This window comes from Stegostoma tigrinum, chromosome 30 (genome assembly GCF_030684315.1).
Source record: "Stegostoma tigrinum isolate sSteTig4 chromosome 30, sSteTig4.hap1, whole genome shotgun sequence".
Classification (NCBI taxonomy): domain Eukaryota; kingdom Metazoa; phylum Chordata; class Chondrichthyes; order Orectolobiformes; family Stegostomatidae; genus Stegostoma; species Stegostoma tigrinum.
In genome coordinates, this window is record NC_081383.1 from 19,933,052 (window position 1) to 19,959,512 (window position 26,461).

The 26,461-nt window shown below is 40.8% G+C and overlaps 1 protein-coding gene across 1 annotated transcript; it reads right to left on the minus strand.

Annotated features, from left to right (window-relative positions):
- Positions 1-26,373, minus strand: cactin. Its single transcript, XM_048559483.2, has 10 exons — positions 25,709-26,373; positions 23,062-23,157; positions 18,330-18,475; positions 16,975-17,137; positions 12,958-13,072; positions 7,696-7,888; positions 5,664-5,786; positions 3,028-3,150; positions 1,670-1,938; positions 1-1,014 (listed from the first exon to the last, which is right to left on the minus strand). The coding sequence occupies exons 1-10, from the start codon at positions 26,234-26,236 to the stop codon at positions 524-526; spliced, it is 2,247 nt and encodes a 748-aa protein (XP_048415440.1). The 5' UTR covers positions 26,237-26,373; the 3' UTR covers positions 1-523.
- Between the last annotated feature and the right edge of the window lie 88 nt (positions 26,374-26,461).

Here is a 26,461-nt window from a genome sequence, read left to right on the forward strand (position 1 = left end):
TTGTTAGCTTTCAAGCTCAGTTTAATAGATTTTGGATAGCCACATATATGAAGGGATAGGGAACATAGGCAGGCACATGAAGCTTGACTGCATATAAAACTTGACTGCATATAAACCATGATTCATAAATGGTGGAATAAGCTTGAGGGATTAAATAGCCTACCCAACTTTTATATTGCTTCTGAAAAAAACTGTATTTAAAAAATGAAAAACTGCCAAGTTCTTGCAAAAAGGAGATCAAAGCAACAACACAAATATATGTCAAAAGATGCAGGCATTTTAAGAGATTTAGTTCTCACAGCTGGACAGTTATGAATTTATAATAAGCTTGTATTTCCTTGACCAGAAGCTTACTAGAAAAACAACAGTAAAGACAGGGTTAAAATCTCACATTACTGTGGAAAAACAAAGTGTCTTGTTTGGAAGTAGCATTTTAAAGTCTTCTGTCAATGTGCGTTGCAATCTCAGGAAAAGGGTGCAACCAAAACACAATAAACTGTCACATCCTTTGACACTGGTGCTATTACCTTCTGTAACGATATCTTTTGAAGTGAAACCATAGTTGAAATATTCCATTAGCAAACTGACACCTAAAACCATGCCTGTGAGAGTACTCCCATTCACGGTTCACAATTTTAAAAGCAATATCTTCATATGGAGGGCCTGCATGGAAGCGTAGAATTGCAAAGTCTTTGTTGTCCACACATGGCTCAAGGAAATAATGTGGGGTTGCCCTTTTGTCAATAAGATCTGGATAAAATATGTTGAATTTGTAACCCTGGACTATCTTTGGAGGAGGATTGTCAAAATCATAATGTGTTTGATTGTATTTGTTCCATTCAAAGCCAGTATGAACACGATTGAAAAAGCGGGGTTTCCTTGGACGATATTTGTCAGCCCAAAGATAGACTTTGCCAGTTAAGGGCATCTCCACACTGAACTGAGCTTCATCAGTTCCCATCCCCTCCTTGGCTTTGCGTACAAAGGCATCTTCAGCGCTCTCACTGGCGTCACCTATGCAAAACAAGTAAAACAGACGCTGAAAACAGAAGACAATTCAATCTATAAAGCAAACATTACTTACTTGAAGAAACTACAGGTCATAATAACTAAAATTTATAATTTGACGTACAGATCCTCAATATTTAATATGCTTAGATAATCATGACATGTAGCTCATTAAAATGCAACATCTCGATGCTTAGGAACCAAAGGACAACTTGCACATATCTTAATCATAATTGTGCTTTCTGCTCTTGCTTTTCATTCAGAATTTGAGGAATACAATTAGAACACACAAATAAGAAATATTCTGGTTATCACAAGTGAGTTGGAAGGGCATCCTTATTGACATTATACTGAAAGCTGTTTGCTGAAAACAGAGACTGTCAGAATGAAATGTGAGAATAAAAAAGGTAACCCTGCTGACCCTTCAAGAACAGAACACGTGAAATGAAATAACCTTTTCATCGAGACAGGAAACCTTGGGCAAGGTAAGGTGACATTTCAGAGACTGGTGTGGAAAGATACGTAATAAATAAAAACTGAAATGCAATTTTTGCAGTTAATGAAAATAATTAGTAAAATAGTTACAACATGAAGCAACACAGTTTATTAAAGAGAAACTGAGATTTTGGAAGATTGTTTAGTCAACCAATCATTCATTTACCTGTCACTTGCAACTGCTGTCTTGCCATCATTAATTTTTGCAGATCTTCTTCAGCATCTACTATGTGGGTGTCCATAGGTAGTTCATGAGGGCTGAATAACCTAGGACTGTATTTGCCAGCATCATAATCGTCCAAGCTTTGCTGGATTAGGTCCTCCTCAGTAAGCACCGCCTCTCCTTCAGCTTCTGGTTCTGCATTCTCATCATCTTCATTCGTTTCTGAAGTGCCTGAGGCAGAGGTGCCTGGTGCTTCCTCGTCTTCACCTGACCTTCAGGGTAAAGTTAAAAAATCAGAATCTCACTCTTTAAAAAAAGTGATAGCTAGTGGGCCTCAGAACTATCAAAGTGGAATCACTTTCAAAATTTCTATCAAAAATGGTTGGTTAATTTGAAAACGAGTAACGGTTCTGCCAAAACATGCTTAAACACTTTTGATCCTTCTTTTGGATATATTCTGTCCAATCTAGAGGACGTTACCCCAGATATTGCTATAAATATTTGCTATTTTATAATGCGGAAGAGTATTTCAAGGGTACAAAACATAAAAGTAGCTTGGTCTTTGTGCCAAAGTTAATTATATAAAGAAGCCAGCTTTCTAGAATATAATGAAAGGGTGATGTGGCAGACAAGTAACATCAATTCTGAACATCAGAATTTGTGTTTGTACCTAGGAATTTTAAAAAAAGTACCTGCACTAAAAAGGCGAGGGCCAGAGGAAAGGGACAAATGTTACACAGAGAGGTTAGGCTGAAACAAGAGTTGGGAAGGTATGAAACGAAGTTAAATTGGTCAGCACTAGCATAGAAGTCATGAAGAAAAAGCAAAAATAAGGAGGTGAAAAAGGACGGAGGGGGTTCCAAGAGGACGGACACTGTGACTGATGCCATAAGATCGAGAGGATTGCAAATGTTTACTGTGTGAAACTGCTTTAGATTAGATTCCCTACAGTGTGGAAACAGGCCCTTCGGCCCAACAAGTCCACACTGCCCTTTGGAGCATCCCACCCAGACCCATCCCCTTATAACCCACACACCCCTGAACACTACGGGCAATTTAGCCAGGCTGATCCACCTAGCCTGCACATCTTAGGACTGCGACAGGAAACCCACGCAGACACTGGGAGAATGTGAAAACTCCACACAGACTGTTACCAGAGGCTGGAATCGAACCTGGGTCCCTGGCGCTGTGAGGCTGCAGTGCTAACCACTGAGCCACCGTGCCGCCCAAGTAAATTAGTAAATTCTGAAATTCAATTGATGTCTACACCATTAGGTCATAAAGTGAGTGGTTAAAATTTCTTGGTCTCCAGAACAGGCACATATAGCACAGAAATTTAAAAAAAAAATAAGGGTTTGTACCTGTTCTTGGGAAATGGAGGCTCTTTACTTGGAATTAAAAAGAATGGCTCACTTTCAATTTCTTGATTTTGCTTCAGCATGCAAATATTCTGATGTAATTCATTTCGGCCAGTTTCATCCATTCTAACAAAAACAAAATAATATTCAGATAAATTGAAACTGCAGAGTACAAAAATATATTTGTGTTTACCTCTTTGACATTAGCCATTTTCTGTTACTTGTTACAGATGGATGTTACAATAACGAGAGAGAATAGTATTGTCTCTATAGAAACAGAGGTTTAACATCAACAATCTTGATACGTAAACTTTTCCCACATTGCACTGCTACTTCAATTGCGGAAATTGACTGATCTAGGAAATTAATAAAATTATTCCATAATAACTAATAGTTCACCATCCTGTATAAAATTATTATTTCAGTTAAATACTTTATAGTAGTGCAAGGTGTTAAAATATTTAATTGGAATTAGTCTCAAAGCAATTCAATGGAAATCAGCAATAAGTATCTCTACCACTTCATACGATTTCAATTATTTTTATGATTCAGTATAAAGTAGTATTGGCCATAGAATCATTTCAATTCATAGTAGCTTCAATTTTGCTATATTTTGTGGCTCATTTATGGAATGCTGGCATTGTTGGCTGTGCCAACATTTTATTGCCCATCTCTGGCTGCCCTTGAGAAATGCCTTCTTGAAGTGCTGCAGTCCAAAATGTAATAGGCAAACCCACAATGCCAATTGGGAGGGAATTCCAGGATTTTGACACAGCAAATTTGCAGGTGATGGTTTTCCATGTGTCTGCTGCCCTTGTATTTATAGATGGTAACGGTCAAGAGTTGGGAAGACATTTCATCACCAGTGTCAATGAAGGGCAGGGTTTTATAGGTCTTTATAGACAATGCTATTGATGGAATTATGCTGTAGCCACACTGTATAGGAACTCCTCCATTTTAGTAATCTTGCTAAGTTTTCTCCAGTTCTTTTTGTTCTTGTTAAGGCGCTGATAGTCAGAGTCCAGTCTCTGTTCTCAATTTATCAGTAATTTTCAAACATTTATGACACAACACTGAAAATTATTATGACCAATCCAACAGAGGCACAGCCAAAGTATAAAATAACTTACAAAAGATATACAAAGTGATTTTACAGTCACAAGGAAAAGATGACAAATGTTCTCATTTTAATCTTTCAAATATCTGTTATCCTTACTTGACAGCAAGGTTCTCTGTATTAGAACTGTTGGATGAGGACAAGTTGCTCTGTTCTTTACTGAAATTTACAGAGTACACAAGTAAGTGAGAATAAAACAACTTTTTTAAAATATGCAGCTGCCTCAAGTAAGCCTGCTGAGATCAATCACTTGTAACGCAGAACACTTTTCACAGGTACCTCAAAAGCAATTTCCATGAAAATAAATAGATGTACAGAATGGAACCAAAGGTCTTGATTAACATGAACAATGTACCAATTGTCAATTGGTACAGGAGTAGACCATTCGGCCCTTCAAGCCAGCACCACCATTCATTATGATCATGGCTGATCATCCACAATCAGTATCCTGTTCCTGCCTTATCCCCATAACCCTTGATTCCACTATCATTTAGAGCTCTATCCATCTCTTTCTGGGAAGTATCCAAAGACTTGGCCTCCACTGTCTTCTGGGACAGAGCATTCCACATATCCACCACTCTCTAGGTGAAGAAGTTTCTCCTCAACTCTGTTCTAAATGGCCTACTCCTTATTTTTAAACTGTGTCCTCTGGTTCTGGACTCCCCCATAGCAGAAACATGCTTCCTGCCTCCACAGTGTCCAATCCTTTAATTATCTTATACGTCTCAATCAGATCCCCTCTCATCCTGCTAAACTCCAGTGTATACAAGCCCAGTCGCTCCAATCTTTCAACATATGATAGTCCCGCCATTCCAGGAACTGACCTCGTGAACCTATGCTGCACTCCCTCAATGGCCAGAATGTCCTTCCTCAAATTTGGAGACCAAGACTGCAGACAATACTCCAAGTGCGGTCTCACTAGGGTCCTGTACAGCTGCAGAAGGACGTCTTTTGCTCCTATACTCAATTCCTCTTGTTATGAAGGCCAGCATGCCATTAGCTTTCTTCATTGCCTGCTGTACCTGCATGCTTGCTTTCATTGACTGATGTACAAGAACACCCAGATCTCATTGTAGTGAACTATCATATGATCCCATTGCCCTCCTGAAGGTTAATAATCAGAATAATACAAAGCTGTAAGGCTGTGGACAGGGTAACATCAGAAACCATGACAGTAAAACACCATCAGTTCACCAACATCTGAAACCCAAAATGTTTACTATGACCAAAAAGTTTTAATCTATCCTTCTTCCATTTACCTTTATAGTCAGTAGAGAACACAGTTGACTGCAATGAACTTCATGAAATAGAAATTACATTGACCACCAATATTTAATCTTAAGAATGTTTCCAACATGGAGCAGTGCTAACACTTAGTGTGATAGCTTCTACATACTGACCCAACATTAAAAAATTAGGTTAATTAATGATTCAAGGTATTAAACAAGAAGTAATTCTAAGTACTCTTGTTCTCTGCAATAACCAGATGGAGAACAGACCTTAAAACAGTATGAATACGTACTTTTCCTCCGAAGATTCTGATTCTTTCTTTAGAATGGGAAACAAGGGTTCACTTTCCACTCCCTGCTCTTGCTTCAGTTTGTAAAGCTTCTGACGCAATACATCCTGATGCCTTTCACGTAGTCTGAGGGAAACATCACAAATACAAAATATGTAACAGTTCATTCAAATAAGGTAATAATATAGAGGAAATAAAGGACAAATCTGTGACCTTTTAATATCTCACTAGGATAAAAAAAAACAGAAGATTGATTGTGACTGCTCTACTGTCTCATAAGATCACAGCTGGTCTTCACCACATCACTATCTGCTTCATTTTGACTCCTCAATTCCCTTAAAAATCAATATTTATGGATCTCTGCCTTGAATATCCATAATGCTATCTAGAGCACAGAATTCCAAAATTCCCAGCCATCTGAATGAAGAAATTTCTTCTCATCTTAAGTAACCTGATATTTATGACACTAGTTCTAAAAACTTTCCATCCAAATTCCGTACTGTCAATCCTTGAAGAATCTTATAGGTTGCAATGAGGTCATCCTTCGTTCTTCTAAGTTTAAGAGTGCAGGCCCACTAGAGTTAATCTCTATCATAAAACAACCACTTTAAAATAAACTTTTTTGCCTCATCTCAGAGACATTATATCAATAGAGACCAAAACAGTTCATGGTACTCCAGATATCATCTCACTAAAGCTCTGTATAATTGTAGCAAGACTTCACTTTTCTCTTACTATGTCTTCCTTAATGCTTGCTGTACTTGAATGTTAGCAAAATATTGCCTTAAGTTCATTCAAATCCTTCAGATCATCACCACTTAATAAATTCACGCTATTTGAAAAATACTCATTTTCTCTTCCTCCTGCCAAAACTGACATCACATTCCTCCACATTTCACACCGTGCACTGTTATAAAACATGGATGCATTAACACTGCCTTCAGGATGACAATATAAATCATTTAATAGTTGACGTTCCAGAAGTGAGACCTTGTAGCACCACACTAGTCAGTCAACAGATTGCCAACCTGTGAGTGATCTCTTTATTCCTTCGCTATCTTCCATCTTTTCAACTATTCTCTATTCACATCCAATTCCACAAGCTTACCTTATGTAACCTTTTGTGCAGCACCTTATGAAACACTTTCTGAAGATCCAAATATATTACACCCACTAGTTCCTCATTACATACTGTGACTGTTAAATCTGTTAAAGGTTTGGGATGTAATTGACATAATTTCACTTTTGCAAAACCACTTCTATTTGGTGTAATCAAGTGATAATTTTCCAAGTGCCTGTTACCACATCTTCATAATGGCCTCCTGTATTTTTCTGATGACTAATGTCAGGTTAATTGGTCTATAGTTCGCTGTGCTTTCTCCCCCTTTTTTGTTTTGAGCAGAAGCATTATATTTGCCATTTTTCAATGTTTGGACATTTCCAGAATTTTGGAAATCATAATCACTGCATAATATCTGTAGCATTTAAATGCACAACTTAAAGCACTGAGTGATTTCAAACTTATTTATGACATGGAAAATAAATAAAATTAAAGGCTATTTGTTTATCTTCACTTTGTGGAGGCTAAATACTGAGACATGTCACACTGAATAGCCTGTCACAGTTTTTATGTAGGATGGCCAGTGGACAAAAAAGCTTGCTGATTGTCTTTGTCTAAGAGGAGCTGGGCAACTTGGGCAACATTCCAGAATCCAGATCTCATGTAAAAGGACTCCATTGCCTATATGTTTGTAATATTCACATAGATAGACACTGATATGTACCATTCAATGGCAACAATATTTCAAAAATTAGAGTTCTACCAAGCAGTACCATTACAACCATAGGAAAGCAGATCTGAATTGAGCCAGAAGTTTCATACCCATAAACCAATATCCCCTCTGAAATGCACTGTTGCACAGCAATCCAAAACACTTTGCAAAGCCCCACTATGTGCAAATAAGAAGGAAATAATACTCATTATGAATCCTTTTGTTTTTTTAAATGGCCCTCTGCCCCTTGTGGTCAATCTTACCTGGCTCTGGCCATATATGCCTTGAGTTGTTGTAATAAAGATTCCCAATAGCCAATGTCCAAATTTGAACCACCAGTTTTGATCTTTGCCTCAATGTTCAGGTACAATGCTTGAAGCTGGTTGTAAGTTTTCCCTTTAAATACCGACTGGACATCAGTACTCACTGAAGTGTTAATTCCTTCTCTCCTCTCTCCTGGAGAAGAATTTAAAGAAAAGCAGTGAATTAGAAACAGTATTCTACAATTATTTAGCTTTGAACAAAATTCAAATGTGACCAATTCTAGAGGAAGAAACATACCTGGACACTGCGAGTTAAATTTGTAAACAAGCACTTATTCAATATGGAACTACTATCATTTAGGAGAATGTCCATGCCTAGAAACCATGCGTGATATGTCAAACTTAATGTTTTAGTTACTGTACTATTTGTTTTCCACTGTGTACTGAAGGTATACCTGCATCACAATTGCAAGATCCCATTTGAGGACTCAATGATCCATTTATTTTTCAATATCCACCTAAACATTATAGAACATAGATAGAAACAACTGTATAAAACTAAAATAACACGGTGTGAAGCTGGATGAACACAGTGGGCCAAGCAGCATCAGAGGAGCAGGAAAGCTCGATGTTTCGGGTCGGGAGCCTTCTTCAGAAAAAAAAAATTCCTCTGAAGAAGGGTCCCGATCCGAAACGTCAAGCTTTCCTGCTCCTCTGATGCTGCTTGGCCCACTATGTTCATCCAGCTCCACAGTGTGTTATCTCAGATTCTCCAGCATCGGCAGTTCCTACTATCTCTGTATAAAACTAAAAGATGGTTTTCACATGGTATCACACGTTACAAGGCCTGTGAACCATATTCTGCAAAATGTGCATGTTACATGATATGATCAACCAAGAGCAACAGGCATTTTAAGCCAGGGCTTCTACAAAGTGAGGATGAAGACACCTAGTGTTTTGCAAGGTTTGCAAGACCACTATGCAATTTTGACTGTTATATCAGCTATTCTCAGTCAATGATCACACTGATTTTCAAGTCTCAAAATGGCGTCACAGTGGGAAAAAATTTGGGAAGCAATGTTTCAAGCTCTAAACAGAATGCAGCAGCTCAAAACTTTTGCTTATTGACCCATTTGAGTGACAGAAATGCTCAAAGTAAACAGCGATATGGAGTAGAACTTGTATTACAAAAGGGTCAGGCGTCAAAGGACATAGATTGTAGGTGAATGGCAAATGAAGTAACATGACATAAGAAACATTCTTCTTTCACTACGCTAAAACTAAATCTGGAAGTTTGGAGAGAGTTAGAAGTAGAAATTTTGTCCAGAGATCACGAGCAGCCTGCTCCGAGACAGGTTACACATTTAAAGTTCAATTTATCTGCAACCAAATGCATTACGTTCCAGTCATTGCTCAGTCCTAAAAGCCCATTCATGCAGTCATAGAATAATACAGCACAGAAAAAGGCCCTTCAGTCCAACTTGTCAGTGTGTACCAGACATCCCAATCTGACTTGAGTCCCATTTGCCAGCATTTGGCCCATATCCTTCTAAACCCTTCCTATTCATATATCCATCCAGATGTCTTTTAACATGTTGTAATTGTACCTACTTCCTCCTCTTCCTTTGGCAACTTGTTCCATACATGCACTACCCTCTGTGTGGAAAAAGTTAGCCTCGGGTCCTTTTAAAATCTTTCCCCTCTGACATTAAACCTGTGTTCTCTAGTTTTGGACTCCCCCACCTTAAGAAAAAGACCTTGGCAAGACACCCTATCCATGCCCCCATGATTTTATAAACATCTGTAAAGGTCAATCCTCAGCCTTTGCTGCTCCAGGGGAAAAAAAAAGCCCAGCCTATTCATCCTCTCTGTATAATTCAAACTCTCCAATCCCGGTAATATCCTCGTAAATCTGTTCGGCACCTCAAGTTTAACAGCATCTTTCCTATAGAAGAAGGGCAACCAGAATTGTATGCAATACTCAAAAGTCCTACCGCAACATAACATCCCAACTCCTATACTTGTGTTCTGACCAATGAAGGCAAGTATGCCGGATGCTTTCTTTACCAACCTGTGGTAAATGTAAATCTTGAGATAGCGTGGAACAAGACCTACATGGACTTGAACTAGTATTGAAAGTTGGTTAAAAATCTAAAGAATGCAGAACCCTGTAGATTATTGCAGCTTGCTAGGATATCATAACTATAAATTAGAAGGAGGACAGAACAATGGGAAGTCCGAACAAGAGAGATCAGAATATTGAGCTCAAAGCCACGTAAAGCAACAGCATGGGTTGCTATTCTTGAATACACTTAGTATTTGACTGGGTCTAGGAACTCATCCTTGGTATAGAATACAACATGATTACAAAAATACACATCCTAATAGTCCCTTCAAAGAAAACAAAATGGATGTGATTGTACTTCCCAGCAACAAAATCCTTCACTGAGTGAACAATGAATTGTATTGGAGACGTTTATTCAGTTTGTTTGGTTCTCTCTAGCCCTCAAACCTTATATTTTGTCCTTGCATTGCTTCTGACTGTTTCATACAGTGTATTTCCCTTTGTTATCATGATGTGCATGTGGTGTAGCTCTAAGCTACTGCATATAATTTCTGCCACTGGAGTCTAAATGGAAAGCACCGATACAAAGAAAAAGAAAGTGCTGGCATTAGCAGTACTTCTGTGTCACTGAGAGGTCTTGCTGGATTGGTTTCTCATACTGTGCTTTGCTGCATGAACTCCTCAACCATTGACTGGCGTCCTGATCACAACCTGCTCCACTATAAGTATTGGTTTGAAATTCTAGCTCAATACTTTAAGTTTTTTCTTTATTTGTTCCAAACATTCAGGAGTCGGTGCACTGTTTCTCTGTATGCCAGAGTGCAAATAGATAGCAGTTGGAATCAAAATGGAGAATAAATGTATCAGGAACTTTTGAAAAGGAGAGGAGCTTTAGGTTGGTTCAGGGAGGCAGACTGACTGGGAACTTGCACTAGGAACCTGAACGAGGTAAACATGCAGAGGCTGGAAGGCTAGGGAGTTCACACATATGGAAGAAAGTGTCCATGGCATGAGTATGCACGTCTAAACTGGCAAGTGACAGTTTCAAATATAAAGCATGCTTAGTCTGAGAGGGTGCGAGGGGGGGGAATAATAAATTGGTTAAAAAAAAACCTGTCAAACCTGTCAACCTTTCTAAAGCAACAATGCGTACACAAGGAAAACAAAACTCCCTGGGTGTCACATGACATGAATTAAGTTTGGAGATAGACAAATACAAAACACAGTAACCACCGTTCCAACTAACATGCTGTTTAACCCACAGAAACTAAAGGCTTTTATTTTTAGAAATAGTTTCACTTGGTATAGATTAAGACACAATATTTTGCATTATTAAAGGAAATTTTTAACAACCTTCCTGTACCACAGGGAAATTCCTCAGACATGACTAGATCAGCCATCACCCTAGATGATATAAAACTTTTCCTGCAGATCATTCCTAACTATTAAATTAATATTATTTGATTAACATTCTACAGTCAAGTCTGTTACAGGTTTCAACTGGCTTTAAAGTCCACCTTCAAAGCTAGATGTCACGCAGTTGGATAAACGTTTTCAGCCAAGAGAGGTATTTTCTTTTCCCCATTTAGATCCCAAATTTACTCACCAACTCTTGTTCTAATTTTAGTTTTCTGTAAATGATTGTTTTGTTGACTCTTGAAAAGTGGTTAAAGTTTTTTCCATTCATAAACTTTAACATTGTACACAAATGAGGTAATGTGAATGAAAAGTATACATAGAAGTAACAAGAGAGTAAATCATAAATTAAATAATTAAAACTCATTAAGAATGACAGTTCTGATGGAATGTCAAGGTTGCAGTATGTGGGAAGTCGAGGATGTCAACATGATCCACGACAAGCAGGTGTGCAGTATGAGTTTGAAGTTCAAGCAGAACCAGCTTAGTTTGAACGAGATGCTGAACAACAGACATTATGATGCGCAAGGTAGGGAAAAGGGCTGGGGGGGGGGAGGGGGGAGGGAGTTTAACTGCGTTATTTGTACCAGGAGGCAGTCATACTGCTTAGGTCGTCAGATTTAGTCAGTGTTACAGAGTGAGGCAGGTAAGGGAGTCAAAGGGCAAAAGTATCAGTACTTGCCCAATAGGTCTGAAATTCTCTCAGCTGATGGAAACCAAAGTGTATGCAAATTGGTTATGGCAGAATATGCTGAGGCCTCAACTTTTTAAATTTACATAAATGACCTAGATGGGGTATCACTAAGATAGGTATGAAGAAGTTACAGATGGACATGGGTTGAGTGAGGGACAAGGATCTGGTAAATGGAGTATAATATGAGAAAATGTGAAGTTGTTCACTTTGGCAGGAAAAATTTAAAACAAATGCAGAGTATTATTAAAACGGAGACCCAATTAGAATTCTGAGTTGCAGAGGGATGTAAGTGCTCAAGTCACAAATTAGTATGCAAGGACAATATGTATTTCAGAAATCCTTTATTACATGAGGAATTAAACATAAAATAAATACTATAATGAGAACAGGCAATGCTACATCTTGAATAATGTGTGGAGTGTTAATCTCCTTATTTGAGCAAGGATGTAACTGTGTTGGAGGTGGTTCAGAGGAGGTTTACTAGACTGGCCTTCGAATGATTGGTTGCATTATAAGGATACATTATATAGGCTGGACTTGTTTCCAAAACGGAGTTTGGAAAAGCGAGAGGTGGCTCGATTGAATTGGACAAAATAATCTTGACAAGGTGGATGTGGATGCTTCCTCATAGATCAGAACTAGGACGTTATTTTAAAATTATTCGTGTTTTATTGCCCTTTCAGAACGAAAACATCTCTTTCTCCCACTGGTTATGCGACATTTGAACAGCAACAATCTTGAAGAGAGGGGTGGATAGTTCTGGTTAGGTAGGGGAAATCAAGGGTTAACCATGAGTCGATGGGGATGTGGAATTCTAAACAAAACAGATCAGCATGATCATATTGAATGATGGAGCAGGGTCAAGGGGCCAAATGGTCTATTACTGCTCAAATTTTTGTATGAAATCTATATTAATAGCAAAACTTGTATAATTTGAGAGTGTCTGGGAAGGTAGCTAGGTATATTTATTTGTGCACAAAGTTTTAACACTGCAAATCTGCAGCATAACTGGTTAATGAAACTAAATTCAGCTTAAATAAATTAAAACTGTCCACTCTCTGAATATATTGCATTATTTCCCATTTACCTGGTCCTTTTCCAGAAGCTTCAAGCTTTTTCAGGTTACTTATTTCATCCTCAGTTATAGTTGTCATATCTCTCCAAAAGTCAGCATTCTTTCCCTGCTCCAACTCCATATAAACCTTAGGAAAATGATAAAAGTCAGTCAATCTCCAAGATCTTCAACTTGCATACGGTTAGACCTTGCATAATGTTGATGTTTCTATTTCTAAATCATGTAACAGTCTAATTTGCTGAAGTGTTTTTCTTTGAAGTTTATCTACACTAGGTACTCAAAATATAATGAACACAGACCAATTAATATTTCCACAGTAACTCAATCCAAAGTGATACACACCCATCAGTAATGTGTGACCCTTGCCAGTGAATGTTAAAACAGAGCCAATTATTGCACACCTCATGACCAAACAGAAACCTGCCCTCATTAATTTTTCATATACATCCACTTGCAAAAGAAATGAATTCCATAGAAAGAAACAAGCCATGTTCACTGTGGAAGGCGGTAACTTGTGGGGTAAAATAGGTATTATTGCTGGGCCTCCAGTTTCTCATACCATACATCAACAATTTAGCTGACACAATTAACATAATATTTCCGAGTTTGTTGATGACACAACTAAGAAATTGAGAGAGGTGAAAGGGAAGAAACTTCAACGCAATTTAGTTCAGCAAGTGAGCAAATACTTGGCAGATGCATCATAATGTGATGAGGCATGCAGTTAACCACTTTTGCATTATTTAAATGTTGGATATGTGACTAAAAGCAGTGGACCCAGTACCGATCATCGTGGCACACCGCTTGTTACAGGCCTCCAATCTGAAGGGCAACCCTCTACATCTTATTCCAAGCTGGAGGAAGCACAGTTACTAAAATCTTATCGAATTAGGTTATTTTCAAGGATGACCTCAAATAAGTCAAGCGAGGGAGTGATCTGCCTTAAAGCACAACGATCAATGATAGGACACATCCGAGCTTTTCTTTCACAACCCGACAAAATAGTTCCCAACAAGTAAATCCAAATGCCTTTTGAAATTTCCCAAGGAAGCTGTTGCCACCACTCGTTCACATAATGTGTTCCAGATCACTATAATCCTACGTGGAATAAATTTGTTTCTCTTGTTCATTTTTAAAATCTGTGACCTCTAATGACTCACTTGCTTGGGAAACAGTTTCACCCATCTTCATCTATCAAAACCCCTAAATGTGGGGCACTTCTTTTACATTTCATTTCGATCAACTCTGTTACGGGGACAAAAATCCCAGTTTATCAAATCTCTCCACGTAACTGAAGCTCCTTAACTTCTGGTTATTCTCCACTGTACCACTGCTGAGACTCTGGCATTCTTTCTTAACAGTAGTGTCCAAAATTGTATACAATATTTCAGATGAGCCTAACCAATTACTTCTAAAGTTTTAGCAGTGACTTCCTTACTTTTGTATTACATCTCTAACCACAAAGCCAAATAACTGATATAGTTTAAGCACATTATCAACCAAGCATACCATTTTCAAATGCAGCCCAGGCCACTGTTCTCATCCGCTCAGAATAACACCATTTAGATGGTACACTTGGGACAGATGGTGGTCAGGGCACTGGTATGCAACACATGTCTTTTGCTGCTTTTGTCTGGCTTTTCTTCCCGAACAGCAAGTCTTTGAGATGCTCGACGCCTTCCTGGATACTCCTCCTACACTTTGGACAGTCTTGGGCCAGTGACTCCCAGGTGTTTGTGGGAATGCCATTCTTTACTAATGAGGCCTTGAGGGTATCATTGAAATGCACCCTCTATCCACATGGGACTCATCTGTTGTTTCAAAGCTGGGAGCACCTTCTTGGGAGTCTTGCGTAAGTCACGTGGATGATGTGTCCAATCCACTGTAGCCAATCAAAAGTGGTCAGTGCCTCAATGCTGGAGATGTTGACTCGGTTGAGGGTATTGGTGTTGTTATGCCTTTCTTCCCAGCAGGTTTGCAGGACCTGTTGCACGGGCAACATTGGTGCTACTGCTCCAGTGCCTTGAAGTCTCTGCTGTCGACAGCCCATGTCTTAGAGCCATATAGGAGGGTGGAAACCAACACAGCTCTGTAAACATCGATCTTAGTGTTAGATCTGACACTGTTGTTCTCAAACACCCTTTTCCTCGAGTGACCGAAGGCTGTACCAGCACACTGGAGGCGATGCTGGATCTCTTCTACAATAGTTGCTTTGGTCCACACAACACTTGAGGTATTGGAATGTTCTCTGAGGCATCCCCACGGACCTCGATTGTTGAGTGTTTACTCCACAATGCCAGGCCATTGGCATGGAGGACCTCTGTCTTACGGATGGTCAGGGTGATATGCACGGTTTCATGTGCCTCAATAAAAAGGTGCTAACAACAGTCTGGAGTACGACCTCAGAGTGCACATACACAAACATCATGCATGTGCTGTGGCTCAATGACACTAATTGGGATGACTAGTTGCCTCCTAGTTCAGAGGGAGGGACACTATCAACATACCATAGGACTCCTCTTGCAGAATATCCGGCATCTGTTCAGAGATATATTTTTACCCTTGCACCAGATAGGAAACCATCATTCACAACTCACAACTGTGGTCATAGAACCTGTGAATCTCCTATAGAAAAAGAAGTTCTCTAGCTTCTTGTAAACCCTGGGCAGCTGAGTTTCTTAAGGTGCCATGATTTGGTTTTACTTAAAAAAAAAGGAAAAAAGCCATCTTTCTCTCTTCCCATGTTTTGGTCCCTTCTCAGGCTGACAGCATAACAGGAAATTCAATTTTAAACAAATAATAAAGTATTCAACCTGCTCAAGATAAATTACTGGGAGGGCAAGAGGGATCTGAAACATCTACACAATAAAGCAAGTACATTTCAAAGCAGTTTTGTTAAACTTGGAAACTTTCAGCCATTACTACCTCATTGTTCTCCAGAATTCTTTCCCTTCGTATTTTCAAGAGTCTCAAATGTTGAGCTATTCATAAACTTAAGTGTTTTGAACAACTTCCACATTGTGAAAATTCAAATTTAGCGCAGCAGTGACATCTAGTGGCAGTACCTCAAACATACATCTTTAAAAGTTCTGAACATAATAAATTTAACACAAGAAATCTGAAACATTCTCACAGTCAAATTTTGACAGCGCAAGCTGGCTGAGAGGCAAGTCAATTGAATACTTTTATCTTGATTACTTGTCAATGCTGGCGCTGATCAGCTCTCAGACCAAAAAAAGCCAATAAATTGCCATCTCCCAAAATCAGGACTTTGCTAGTTCACACTCAATATTGAGACAACTACAATTTATAAAAAATATTGATGTGTGTTATTTTAAATTGAATTGGTTCAGATCTATCCCTATTTTGTTAAAATTATTTAGTACTGTCACATTCGTCCAAGCGACAAAATTTCAAGTAAAGTGGAGCAGGCTCCAAGCTGTTACAAAGTAGTCACTGTATGCAGTTGTCTAATATTACTACAGTGTGGTAGCTACAGTTAGAAGTAGCTGTGAGAAATTTGCTTTCCTTTTAGTATTCGGAGTAGTGAGGGGGCTGAAATACTTTTCAACTTCAAAACTAGCATACTGGAAACAAAATTTTGCTATTTCTCTTATAAATCCTCAAGGAGCACATGCATCACTGGCAACATCGACGTCTATTAGTCATTCGTAGCTGCCGGTGGTGAATCAACAAGTGAGCAACCTAAACTAGAACCTTAGTGGGAACACCACCACCTGCATGCATCCCTCCAAATCACTCGCGACCTTGACTTGGAAATATATTGCCATTCCTTCACTGTTGCTGGGTCAAAATCCTGAAATTCCCTCCCTATGGGCACTGTGGGTCAACCTACAGCACATGGACTGCAGTGGTTCAGGTCAGCACCTTCAAGGACAACTGAGAATGAGCAATAAACGCTGGGCATCCAGTGATGCCAACATTCCGTGAGTGAATTTAAAAAAGAAGGATTTTTAATAAGATAATCTTAAGATATCCTCATCTTTGGTAATATGAAATGGTACATACCCTTATATCTTCGAGAAGATCTTCCAAGTCTGATGCAGTCAGCCCATTTAGAAACGTGTAAGGTTCGTGCATTTCTACAGCTAGATCATCATCTTCTGCACTGATGTATTTTGCAAGAAGGTCAATTGGCTTGGCTCTGCCTCCTAAAATACGAATCTTTGACCTACAACAAGAACAAATTGACAGCTTTCTTCTCACTAACATAAATACATCAACACGAAGTACACTACTACTCCAACTTACTATTCTTCCATATTGCACACCATGTAAAAGTTGGATAGAATTATCAGATGAAATAAATGAACAGATTGCAGGAACAAAGCATACATTACACAAACAAACTTCTTTCCCAGCCTCCCCAGAGGAATTCATTCAGGTCTGTATAAAATTAACACTCACATTTTATACAGGATAAACATTTAAAATGAATTTTGAGTTTCAGTTGAACATCTTTACTAATTATTCAAGGTGACTAGTTTAAAAAATGTAAATCTCATCTGTTCCAAGAAAAATTCAAAATTAAAGTTTTCAAAAATTCCTTCGGGTAATAAATACTGTCCCAGTTAATGAAACCCACATTCCACGAATAATATCTTTTCAAAAGAGTAGTTTATGGCTTGTGCACACATGCAATCAGCAGAAGTCACATAGCTGCCAATGGGAGCAGGTACTTAAGTTTATTTTATTTATATTTTCTGCAGGGTCAACAAGGGTTGAATATCACAGCAAAAAGAAAGGCATTCAGAATGCTGGAAATTTGAAATAGAAAGCACTGGAAACGCTGAAAATATCAGGCAGCATCTTTGGAAACAGAAACAGAGTTAACACTTCAGGTTGATCTTCCATCAGAATTCAGTCCTGACAAAAGACCACTGACCTGAAAAGTTTGTCACATTTTTCTCTCCTCAGCAAATGCTGCCCATCTAGCTGAGTATTTTCAGCATGTTCTGTTTTTATTGAATTCTTCAGCTGAGAGAGATTCAGTAGCAGATCAAACAGCAAACTTACCATTAAGCATCAGAATTGATTAATAAAATAAATGAGCCAAACAAAAATAAAACATCACTTAGGTTTAATTTTGAATAATTCAGCAAATTCGCTTCAAGTTGTAGTATTTTAAAAAACAAACGTACATGTGTGCAAATGTTTGGACTTACTGCAAGTATTTTTTTTAAATAACACACTGTAACTCACTAGGAACAATGTCACTTTCCTCTCTGGAAATAGAGGTTACAATGCCCAATACAGAACAAGTGATATTCCAATAGAGGCAGAACCACATTCTTTTCAATCTAGAGAATACGGAACAGTTTGTCTTAATACACCTTGCCAAATATGAAACTTGTTTTGTTTACCTCAATTTAGCTTGCTGTAAATGGAAATAATCCTCTTGTTCTGCCCAGGTCTTAAAGTGCTCAGCTTCCTTCTCACGCTGTAACATCTCCAGCTCCTGTTCCCGTAGGCACTTTTCCCGCTCTCGTTCCAGACGCAGTTGTTTCACCTACAGCCATAAACAGAATGTGTAAGAACTCTTTGCCAAAAAACACATTGTTTCACTTGGCCAAAAGATTTTGCTGTACAACCAAAGGCTTGTAAAATTAATGATCCAAATTATGGCTCATAAATTAGCTCTTTTCTTTAATTCACTGAAGGAAGGTTTATTGAATGTGTGTTAGTCATTTACAGAGCAGGGTTTTATCAGTTTTATGTTCGTTTACATTAGAAGTGTAAATTTGTTCCCTTTAATATTTCTCACTGAAACTGTTTCTACAAAATTGATACTAGTTTGTCAACAAGTTTCATTTTGTTGATTTAAAAAAAAGTTAACAAATTTTTAAACATAAAATAATGCTGACAAGCCTGAATTCCAGGAAATAGGATTGACAAAGCAAGGGATTTTCTAAGGTTTTGGAGTAGATTTGTAGCGCGGGTTGTGGGTGTTGAGGTTGGTTAGCTCACCAAGCTGGTTTGTAATTCTGCAAACATTTCATTACCACACTGGGTAACATCATCACTGCAGCCGCCAATAAAGCATCAGAGTGTTTTCCTGTGATAATGGGAACTGCAGATGCTGGAGAATCCAAGATAATAAAATGTGAGGCTGGATGAACACAGCAGGCCCAGCAGCATCTCAGGAGCACAAAAGCTGATGTTTCGGGCCTGGACCCTTCATCAGAGAGGGGGATGGGGTGAGGGTTCTGGAATAAATAGGGAGAGGGGGGAGGCGGACCAAAGATGGAGAGAAAAGAAGATAGGTGGAGAGGAGAGTATAGGTGGGGAGGTAGGGAGGGGATAGGTCAGTCCAGGGAAGGTGGACAGGTCAAGGAGGTGGGATGAGGTTAGTAGGTAGGAGATGGAGGTGTGGCTTGGGGTGGGAGGAAGGGATGGGTGAGAGGAAGAACAGGTTAGGGAGGCAGAGACAGGTTGGACTGGTGTTGGGATGCAGTGGGTGGAGGGGACGAACTGGGCTGGTTTTGGGATGCGGTGGAGGAAGGGGAGATTTTGAAGCTGGTGAAGTCCACATTGATACCATTGGGCTGCAGGGTTCCCAAGCGGAATATGAGTTGCTGTTCCTGCAACCTTCGGGTGGCATCATTGTGGCACTGCAGGAGGCCCATGATCGACATGTCATCTAAAGAATGGGGGGGAGCAGTGGAAATGGTTTGCGACTGGGAGGTGTAGTTGTTTATTGCGAACCGAGCGGAGGTGTTCTGCAAAGCGGTCCCCAAGCCTCCGCTTGGTTTCCCCAATGTTGAGGAAGCCACACCGGGTACAGTGGATGCAGTATACCACATTGGCAGATGTGCAGGTGAACCTCTGCTTAATATGGAAAGTCATCTTGGGGCCTGGGATAGGGGTGAGGGAGGATGTTTGGGGGCAAGTGTAGCATTTCCTGCGGTTGCAGGGGAAGGTGCTGGGTGTGGTGGGTTTGGAGGGCAGTGTGGAGCGAACAAGGGAGTCACGGAGAGAGTGGTCTCTCCGGAAAGCAGACAAGGGTGGGATCGGATTGTAGATGGCGGAAGTGTCGGAGGATGATACGTTGTATCCGGAGGTTGGTGGGGTGGTGTGTGAGAACGAGGGGGATCCTCTTTGGACGGTTGTGGCGGGGGCGGGGTGTGAGGGATGTGTTGCGGGAGACGCGGTCAAGGCGTTCTCGACCACTGTGGGGGGAAGTTGCGGTCCTTGAAGAACTTGGACATCTGGGATGTGCGGGAGTGGAATGCCTCATCGTGGGAGCAGATGCGGCGGAGGCGGAGGAATTGGGAATAGGGGATGGAGTTTTTGCAGGAGGGTGGGTGGGAGGTGGTGTATTCTAGGTAGCTGTAGGAGTCGGTGGGCTTGAAATGGACATCAGTTACAAGCTGGTTGCCTGAGATGGAGACTGAGAGGTCCGGGAAGGTGAGGGATGTGCTGGAGATGGCCCAGGTGAACTGAAGGTTGGGGTGGAAGGTGTTGGTGAAGTGGATGAACTGTTTGAGCTCCTCTGGGGAGCAAGAGGCGGCGCCGATACAGTCATCAATGTACCGGAGGAAGAGGTGTGGTTTGGGGCCTGTGTAGGTGCGGAAGAGGGACTGTTCCATGTAACCTACAAAGAGGCAGGCATAGCTGGGGCCCATGCGGGTGCCCATGGTCACCCCCTTAGTCTGTAGGAAGTGGGAGGAATCGAAAGAGAAGTTGTTGAGGGTGAGGACGAGTTCAGCTAGGCGGATGAGGGTGTTGGAGGAGGGGGACTGGTCGGGCCTGCGGGACAGGAAGAAGCGGAGGGCCTTGAGGCCATCTGCATGCGGAATGCAGGTGTATAGGGACTGGACGTCCATGGTGAATATGAGGTGTTGGGGGCCAGGGAATTGTAAGTCCTGGAGGAGGTGGAGGGCGTGGGTGGTGTTACGGACGTAGGTAGGGAGTTCCTGGACCAAAGGGGAGAAAATGGAGTCCAGATAGGTGGAGATGAGTTCGGTGGGGCAGGAACAGGCTGAGACAATGGGTCGACCAGGCCAGGCAGGTTTGTGGATTTTGGGAAGGAGATAGAAACGGGCCGTGCGGGGTTGGGGAACAATGAGTATTTTCCTGCCTGGTTTTTAAACTCTGGGGTCCGTTGAGCTGGATTGCCTCACTTCCAGTTTTCCTTTGTAGTGGAGCATATATGGGGTCAAGTTCTATTTATAAATAAATGACTTCCTTCGTGGCTTGCCAGGCTTTAGGAATTCCCATGCCAGTCTCTGCTTAGCTTGTCCCAGTCGAATTGGTCGTTCTGCTTGTCCACGTGGAATGAGCTGAGTGAGTATTGGTCGTGTCTTTTTGTGGCCAGTTGGTTTTCATGTACTCTTGTTGTTTCTTTTCTGTTTGTCCGATGTAGTGTTTCTCAAAGTCACTGCAGGGGATCTTGTAGATGACATTGGTCCTGTCCATGGCGCGGAGTGGGTCTTTCGTTCGGGTGATCAGTTGTTGTAGGGTTGATGTGGGCTTGTGTGCCACTCTGATGCCCATCAGTCATAGGAGTCTTGTGGCTAGTTCCGATGTGTTCCTGACATAGGGTAGTGTGATGAGCATGTCAGGGCGTGTGGTATCTTCCTGATGTTGTTAGTGTAGACATCTTCTGACCCAGTTTTTTGGATATCCATTATCCTTGAAAACCTGGAAGAGGTATTCTTCTTCCTCTTGGCATAGTTCTGTATTGCTGCAGTGTATTGTCACCTGTTTAAATAGTGTTCACACACAACTTTGTTTGGGTGTGTTGGGATGGTTACTGTTGAAGTTCAGTACCTGGTCGATGTGTGTGGCTTTTTCAATACTTTTCTGACCTTGGAATGATACGAAATTGGAAAGATGGTGAGTAACTTGAGAATCACAGCATCACACTGCCTCACAGTGACAGGGACCCAGGTTCAATTTCACCCTCGGGCTACTGTCTGTGTGAGGTTTACACGTTCTCCCTGCATCTGCATGGGTTTCCTCCTGGTGCTCCGGTTTCCTCCCACAGTCCAAAATGTGCAGGCTAGGTGGATTGGTTTTACTAAATGACCCATAGTGTTGAGGGATTTGTAGATTAGGTGGGTTATAGGGGGATGGGTCATGGGTGGGATGCTCTGAGTGTCTGTGGGGACTTGCTGGGCCAAACGGCCACACTGCAGGGATTCTATGAACTTTCATTTTCTACTTTATAACTGGTCCTCACGTTTACAAACAAGATATATTCTAAACCAAACTTTAATTAGCTGTGTCCAATATCCAACATTTACCAACGGCACAGTTTTGATATCTTTCAGTGTAGCTCATGGCTAACTAAGAAGAAATTTTTCCACATTTCTCCTGTTGATGGCAATTAAATAACCTTATAATATTATCTTAAGCAAATAAAAGAAACATGTAGAAAAAGACAGTCAACAAATGTGTTAAATATTTATGGAATCAAAGAAAAGCCGCATTGCAGAAGGGGCCATATTGGGCCATCATGACTGCACCAGTTCTCCAACAATCTCCTGCTTTCATTTGTAGTGTATGTGGAATCTCAGAAGATGCTGGATAACATGTCACACAACCAATTTGAAGGAAATTATAAACATGGAGTAAGAAGATACAAATATTGTGGATATAAAGCTGGCCGAGTGATAAGAAACAGAGATTAATGGTTCATAGATATTTTCCAGCTGCAGTAACGTTCGCAGTGGAGTTCCCAAGGGGTTGGTATTAGGATCTTTGCTTTTTCTGCAGTATATTAATCATGATGTGCAGGATGCAATTTCAGACTTTGCAGATGACAAAACAAGAACTACTAAACTGCAGAAAAAAAAAAATTTGGAGCAGTCATTTAATGAGAAATGGTGTTTCGTGCGAGTGGAGTCTCCAGCAAGCAATGTTCTCATTTCAGGTAACAAAATTAAATCAATTTTATTTTAAGAAACATACTACAGACTATATACTAAATTAGTTACTCTTCTCAATAAAAATATCCCACGAACTAACTCTCAAACATTCAGCAGTCAGTTACAACTATTATGAGAAAATGGCTGAGAAATGCATTTAGCTCATATTTGCAAAACACAAGGTACAGTTGCAACAGAAGTTTGACAGATATTAAACCCATACCTTTTGCAATTCCAAGCGGTTGTCCTCTTGAATTTGCTTGTTTCTGTCCTTTAAATCCTTCTCAGCCAGGTGACTAATTCCTTTCTTTTCCAAAGCCTATAATGAAAGAAATGATAAGTTAATTTTAATAAAGCAATAAAAAATTTACTGAACCACAATCTATTCTCAACGAGAAAAATCTATAAAATCAAAAATACGAACACAAAGCAGCAACAGGCAATTGACCCTTTCAAGCCTGCTCTGCCATTTGATATAATTATGGCGGATTGCAACCTCAACCCCACTTTCCTGCCTGTTCTCCATAACCCTCCAACACATTTCTACTTAAAAATCCATCCAACTCCTTAAAATGTACTTAAAAGTCCCTTTATCCACTACATTCTGGGGTTCATGAATCTTCAAGAGAAGTAATTTCTCATTTCCATTTTAAATCTGGTCCACCTTAATATAAAAGTATGATTTCACATTCTAGATTGGATCGAGGAAATATGGTTTCTGAGATTCATTTTGTCAATCTCCACTTTAGCACCTTATATCTCAATTCAAGGAGATTTTAGCCAATTAGAGCTCAAAGAAGAATTATTTTCAATCAAAGCTCCTTCAGATCTGTTACAATGCAATGTTATCTGAGGACTGCTTGTGGTACAGTGGTAGAGTCCCTCCCTCTGAAAGAGAAGACCCAGGCTCAAGTGCCACCTGCACCAGGCGTGCATCACAACTTCACTGAACAGGTTGATTAGAAAGTACCTACAATGTTATTGATCACAGTTCTAAAAAGGCAAGTGCCGCTCCTGCGATGATTTGCAAATATTAAAAAAAAACACCTTAAATGAACAATATCTCAGAACATTTCACAGGAGAACAATCTGACACTGACCCACACAGAAATATTAGGGTAGGATACCTAAATCTTGGTTGTAGATTTTAATGAAAGACTATAAAAGAGGACAGCTGAGTATAAAGATTTAAGGATGGAATTCTACCCTGAGGAACTAGACAGCTGAAGGCATAACCACAAATGGAGGAGTGAAGGAATTCACAAATATCCACAAGGCCAGAGTTCAGGAGAGCAAGATCTTAAAACATTCTATGGTTGAAGTTAGAGTTAGGAAGAGTCGATACCAATTCAATCACAAAGGTTGGGAATTTTAATAAAAGTAAAACATCCAACATCATAAAATCACTAGCAATAATTTTGGTGCAGGCCACTCTCAGTGGTACTATTAAACCTAGGTTCCACCTACCTCTTCAAATGGATGCATGAGATCTCATAGAAGACTGGTTATCCAGGGCAACTTTCATCACTTAACTATCAAAGCAAATTAACTGACATAGGGTAGATCGACTTCTGAGAGAGTATAGCAATTAGAAGTAAATATATGTATATAAATGCTAAGGAAGAAATTGCAGAGGTTGGGCAGTGTAGAATTTGGTATACATTAACATAAAGCCATAAGAAAAGTAAGGCAAAACAACACTTGGACAAAATTCCAAAACCTTTTTCTCAACAATCACAAGCTATATTAACAAGACTTTAAATAAAGGTCTCAACTCTTGCAAGGTGCAAGTAAAAGATACTGTACCACTTCTCAAAGAGGAAGAGAAGAATTCTCCTGGTATCCTGGCCTATGCATCAATCTCAACATCAATACAAATTAACTGCTCATTGTCACATTGCTGCTTGCAGGACTTATACACGCAGCTTCAGTGCTGTTACTTCCTACAGTACAACCATAAACAACCCTTAGAAGTGCTTCATTGGGTGAAAAACATTTTCTAGCAGCCGAATTGTAAAAATTAGGGCAATAAATGCAAGTTCCTTCATACCAGGGGCAGAGTCTTGATGCAGAGGCAAGGTTCTCCTCAGCTGGCTGGAGAGCTGGTAATACACCTGTACTGACTCTTTAAGATCAGGCTCAAGGGGCATGCCTCAGTGAGGGCTGCTGCCTGGGGGGCGGCAGTGCCACAGAGGTGGTAATGGCTGCTCCGAGGACAACAACCAGGACAAAGCTACCACAAAAGTAATTTTTGTTTGTATGCGTGTGTACGTGTCAGGTGGAGTACTCTCAGTGGCAATCCCTGCTCCATGTCCAACTTCATGGCAAACACCGAACACTTTTGATCACAAGCCCCAGCTTAATAAACTGCTTGAATAGGTTAACTTGTTGGGTACACCACGTAGTGACAGGCCTGCTTGCAGCTTGGTTCATCATTGGGGCAGTGGACTACAGCCTATGCCTAAATCTTAAATGGTCACTGAACAGCCTCAAATGGGGGCAGGGCAGGAAGGTCGTCCTTCTCACTAAATTTAATTCTGGTGGAGTCAGAAAATTCTCCTCCTGCCCCCCCCTGTCTAAGTGGCCATCTAAAGTTGCTAATTCTGGGAGTACAAGATATGTCCCATGAATCCTGAGCATCACCAAAACGATGAGCAAGTCAGCTTTAAGATTAGAAACAAAAACAGAAATTGCTGGAGAAGCGCAGCACGTCTGGCAGCATCTGTGGAAAGGCACCAGAGTTAACGTTTCGGATCGAGTGACCCTTCCTCATAACTTTTTAAGATTAGTACCAAGCCTGAACGAAGGGCGACTAGAGTTTAGAACCTGACATTCAGCAGCAAAACGAGTGCGAGACAATTTTCGGTAACCTTATGCCAGATAAAGGTGCCGAGCAGATTGTTGTCTCCGAATGGATTGTCAGCGTTCGTGTAGCCCATGTACTCCTCGCTCCAGCCCATTTTCTCCCTCTTCTTCCTTTCTTTGGCCTCTTTCCTAGCCAGGCGGCGGGCCCGCTTCTCCTCCGGAGTCTCGATGGCCTTGGCCAGTTCTCGCTGCTGCTTCTTCTCGGCTTTCTGCCTCAGCTTCTCCTGGAGGCTCAGCAAGCGGCTGACACTGCTCGGGCTGCGGGAGGGGGAAGGGGAAGAGGAAGAGGAAGAGGAGGTCGAACGGGGAGAAGGCGGCGGTGAACGAGACCGGCTCCGGGATCGGGCGGGGGAGGAGCGCGATTTCAACCGTCGGTCGCCTTTGGGAGACGGGCTCCGGTTCCGGCTGCCCTCCCTCCTCCATCTCCCGTCCCGGGAAGCTGACCGGGAGCGGCGCCGCTTCTCCTTCCTCTTGTGGTGGCTGTGGCTGTGGCTCCGGCTCCGGCTCCGGTCCCGACTCCGCTTCGAACTCATCGTTCACTCAACCGTCAACACCAGAACTAAGGTCCTCTCACCCGCCGGCGCAGCTCTGACCATAACCCGCCTGACCCACTCCATCGATCGTTTCACTAATCACCAAACAGAAATAATGTCTCGCGTTTCTTTTGCGATAAGAAAGCACAAAAGAAAAAACAAATATGGGGAAGTATCACTGGATTATATTATAAACAGACGAATCAGGCGCCTGTGACCATTTGG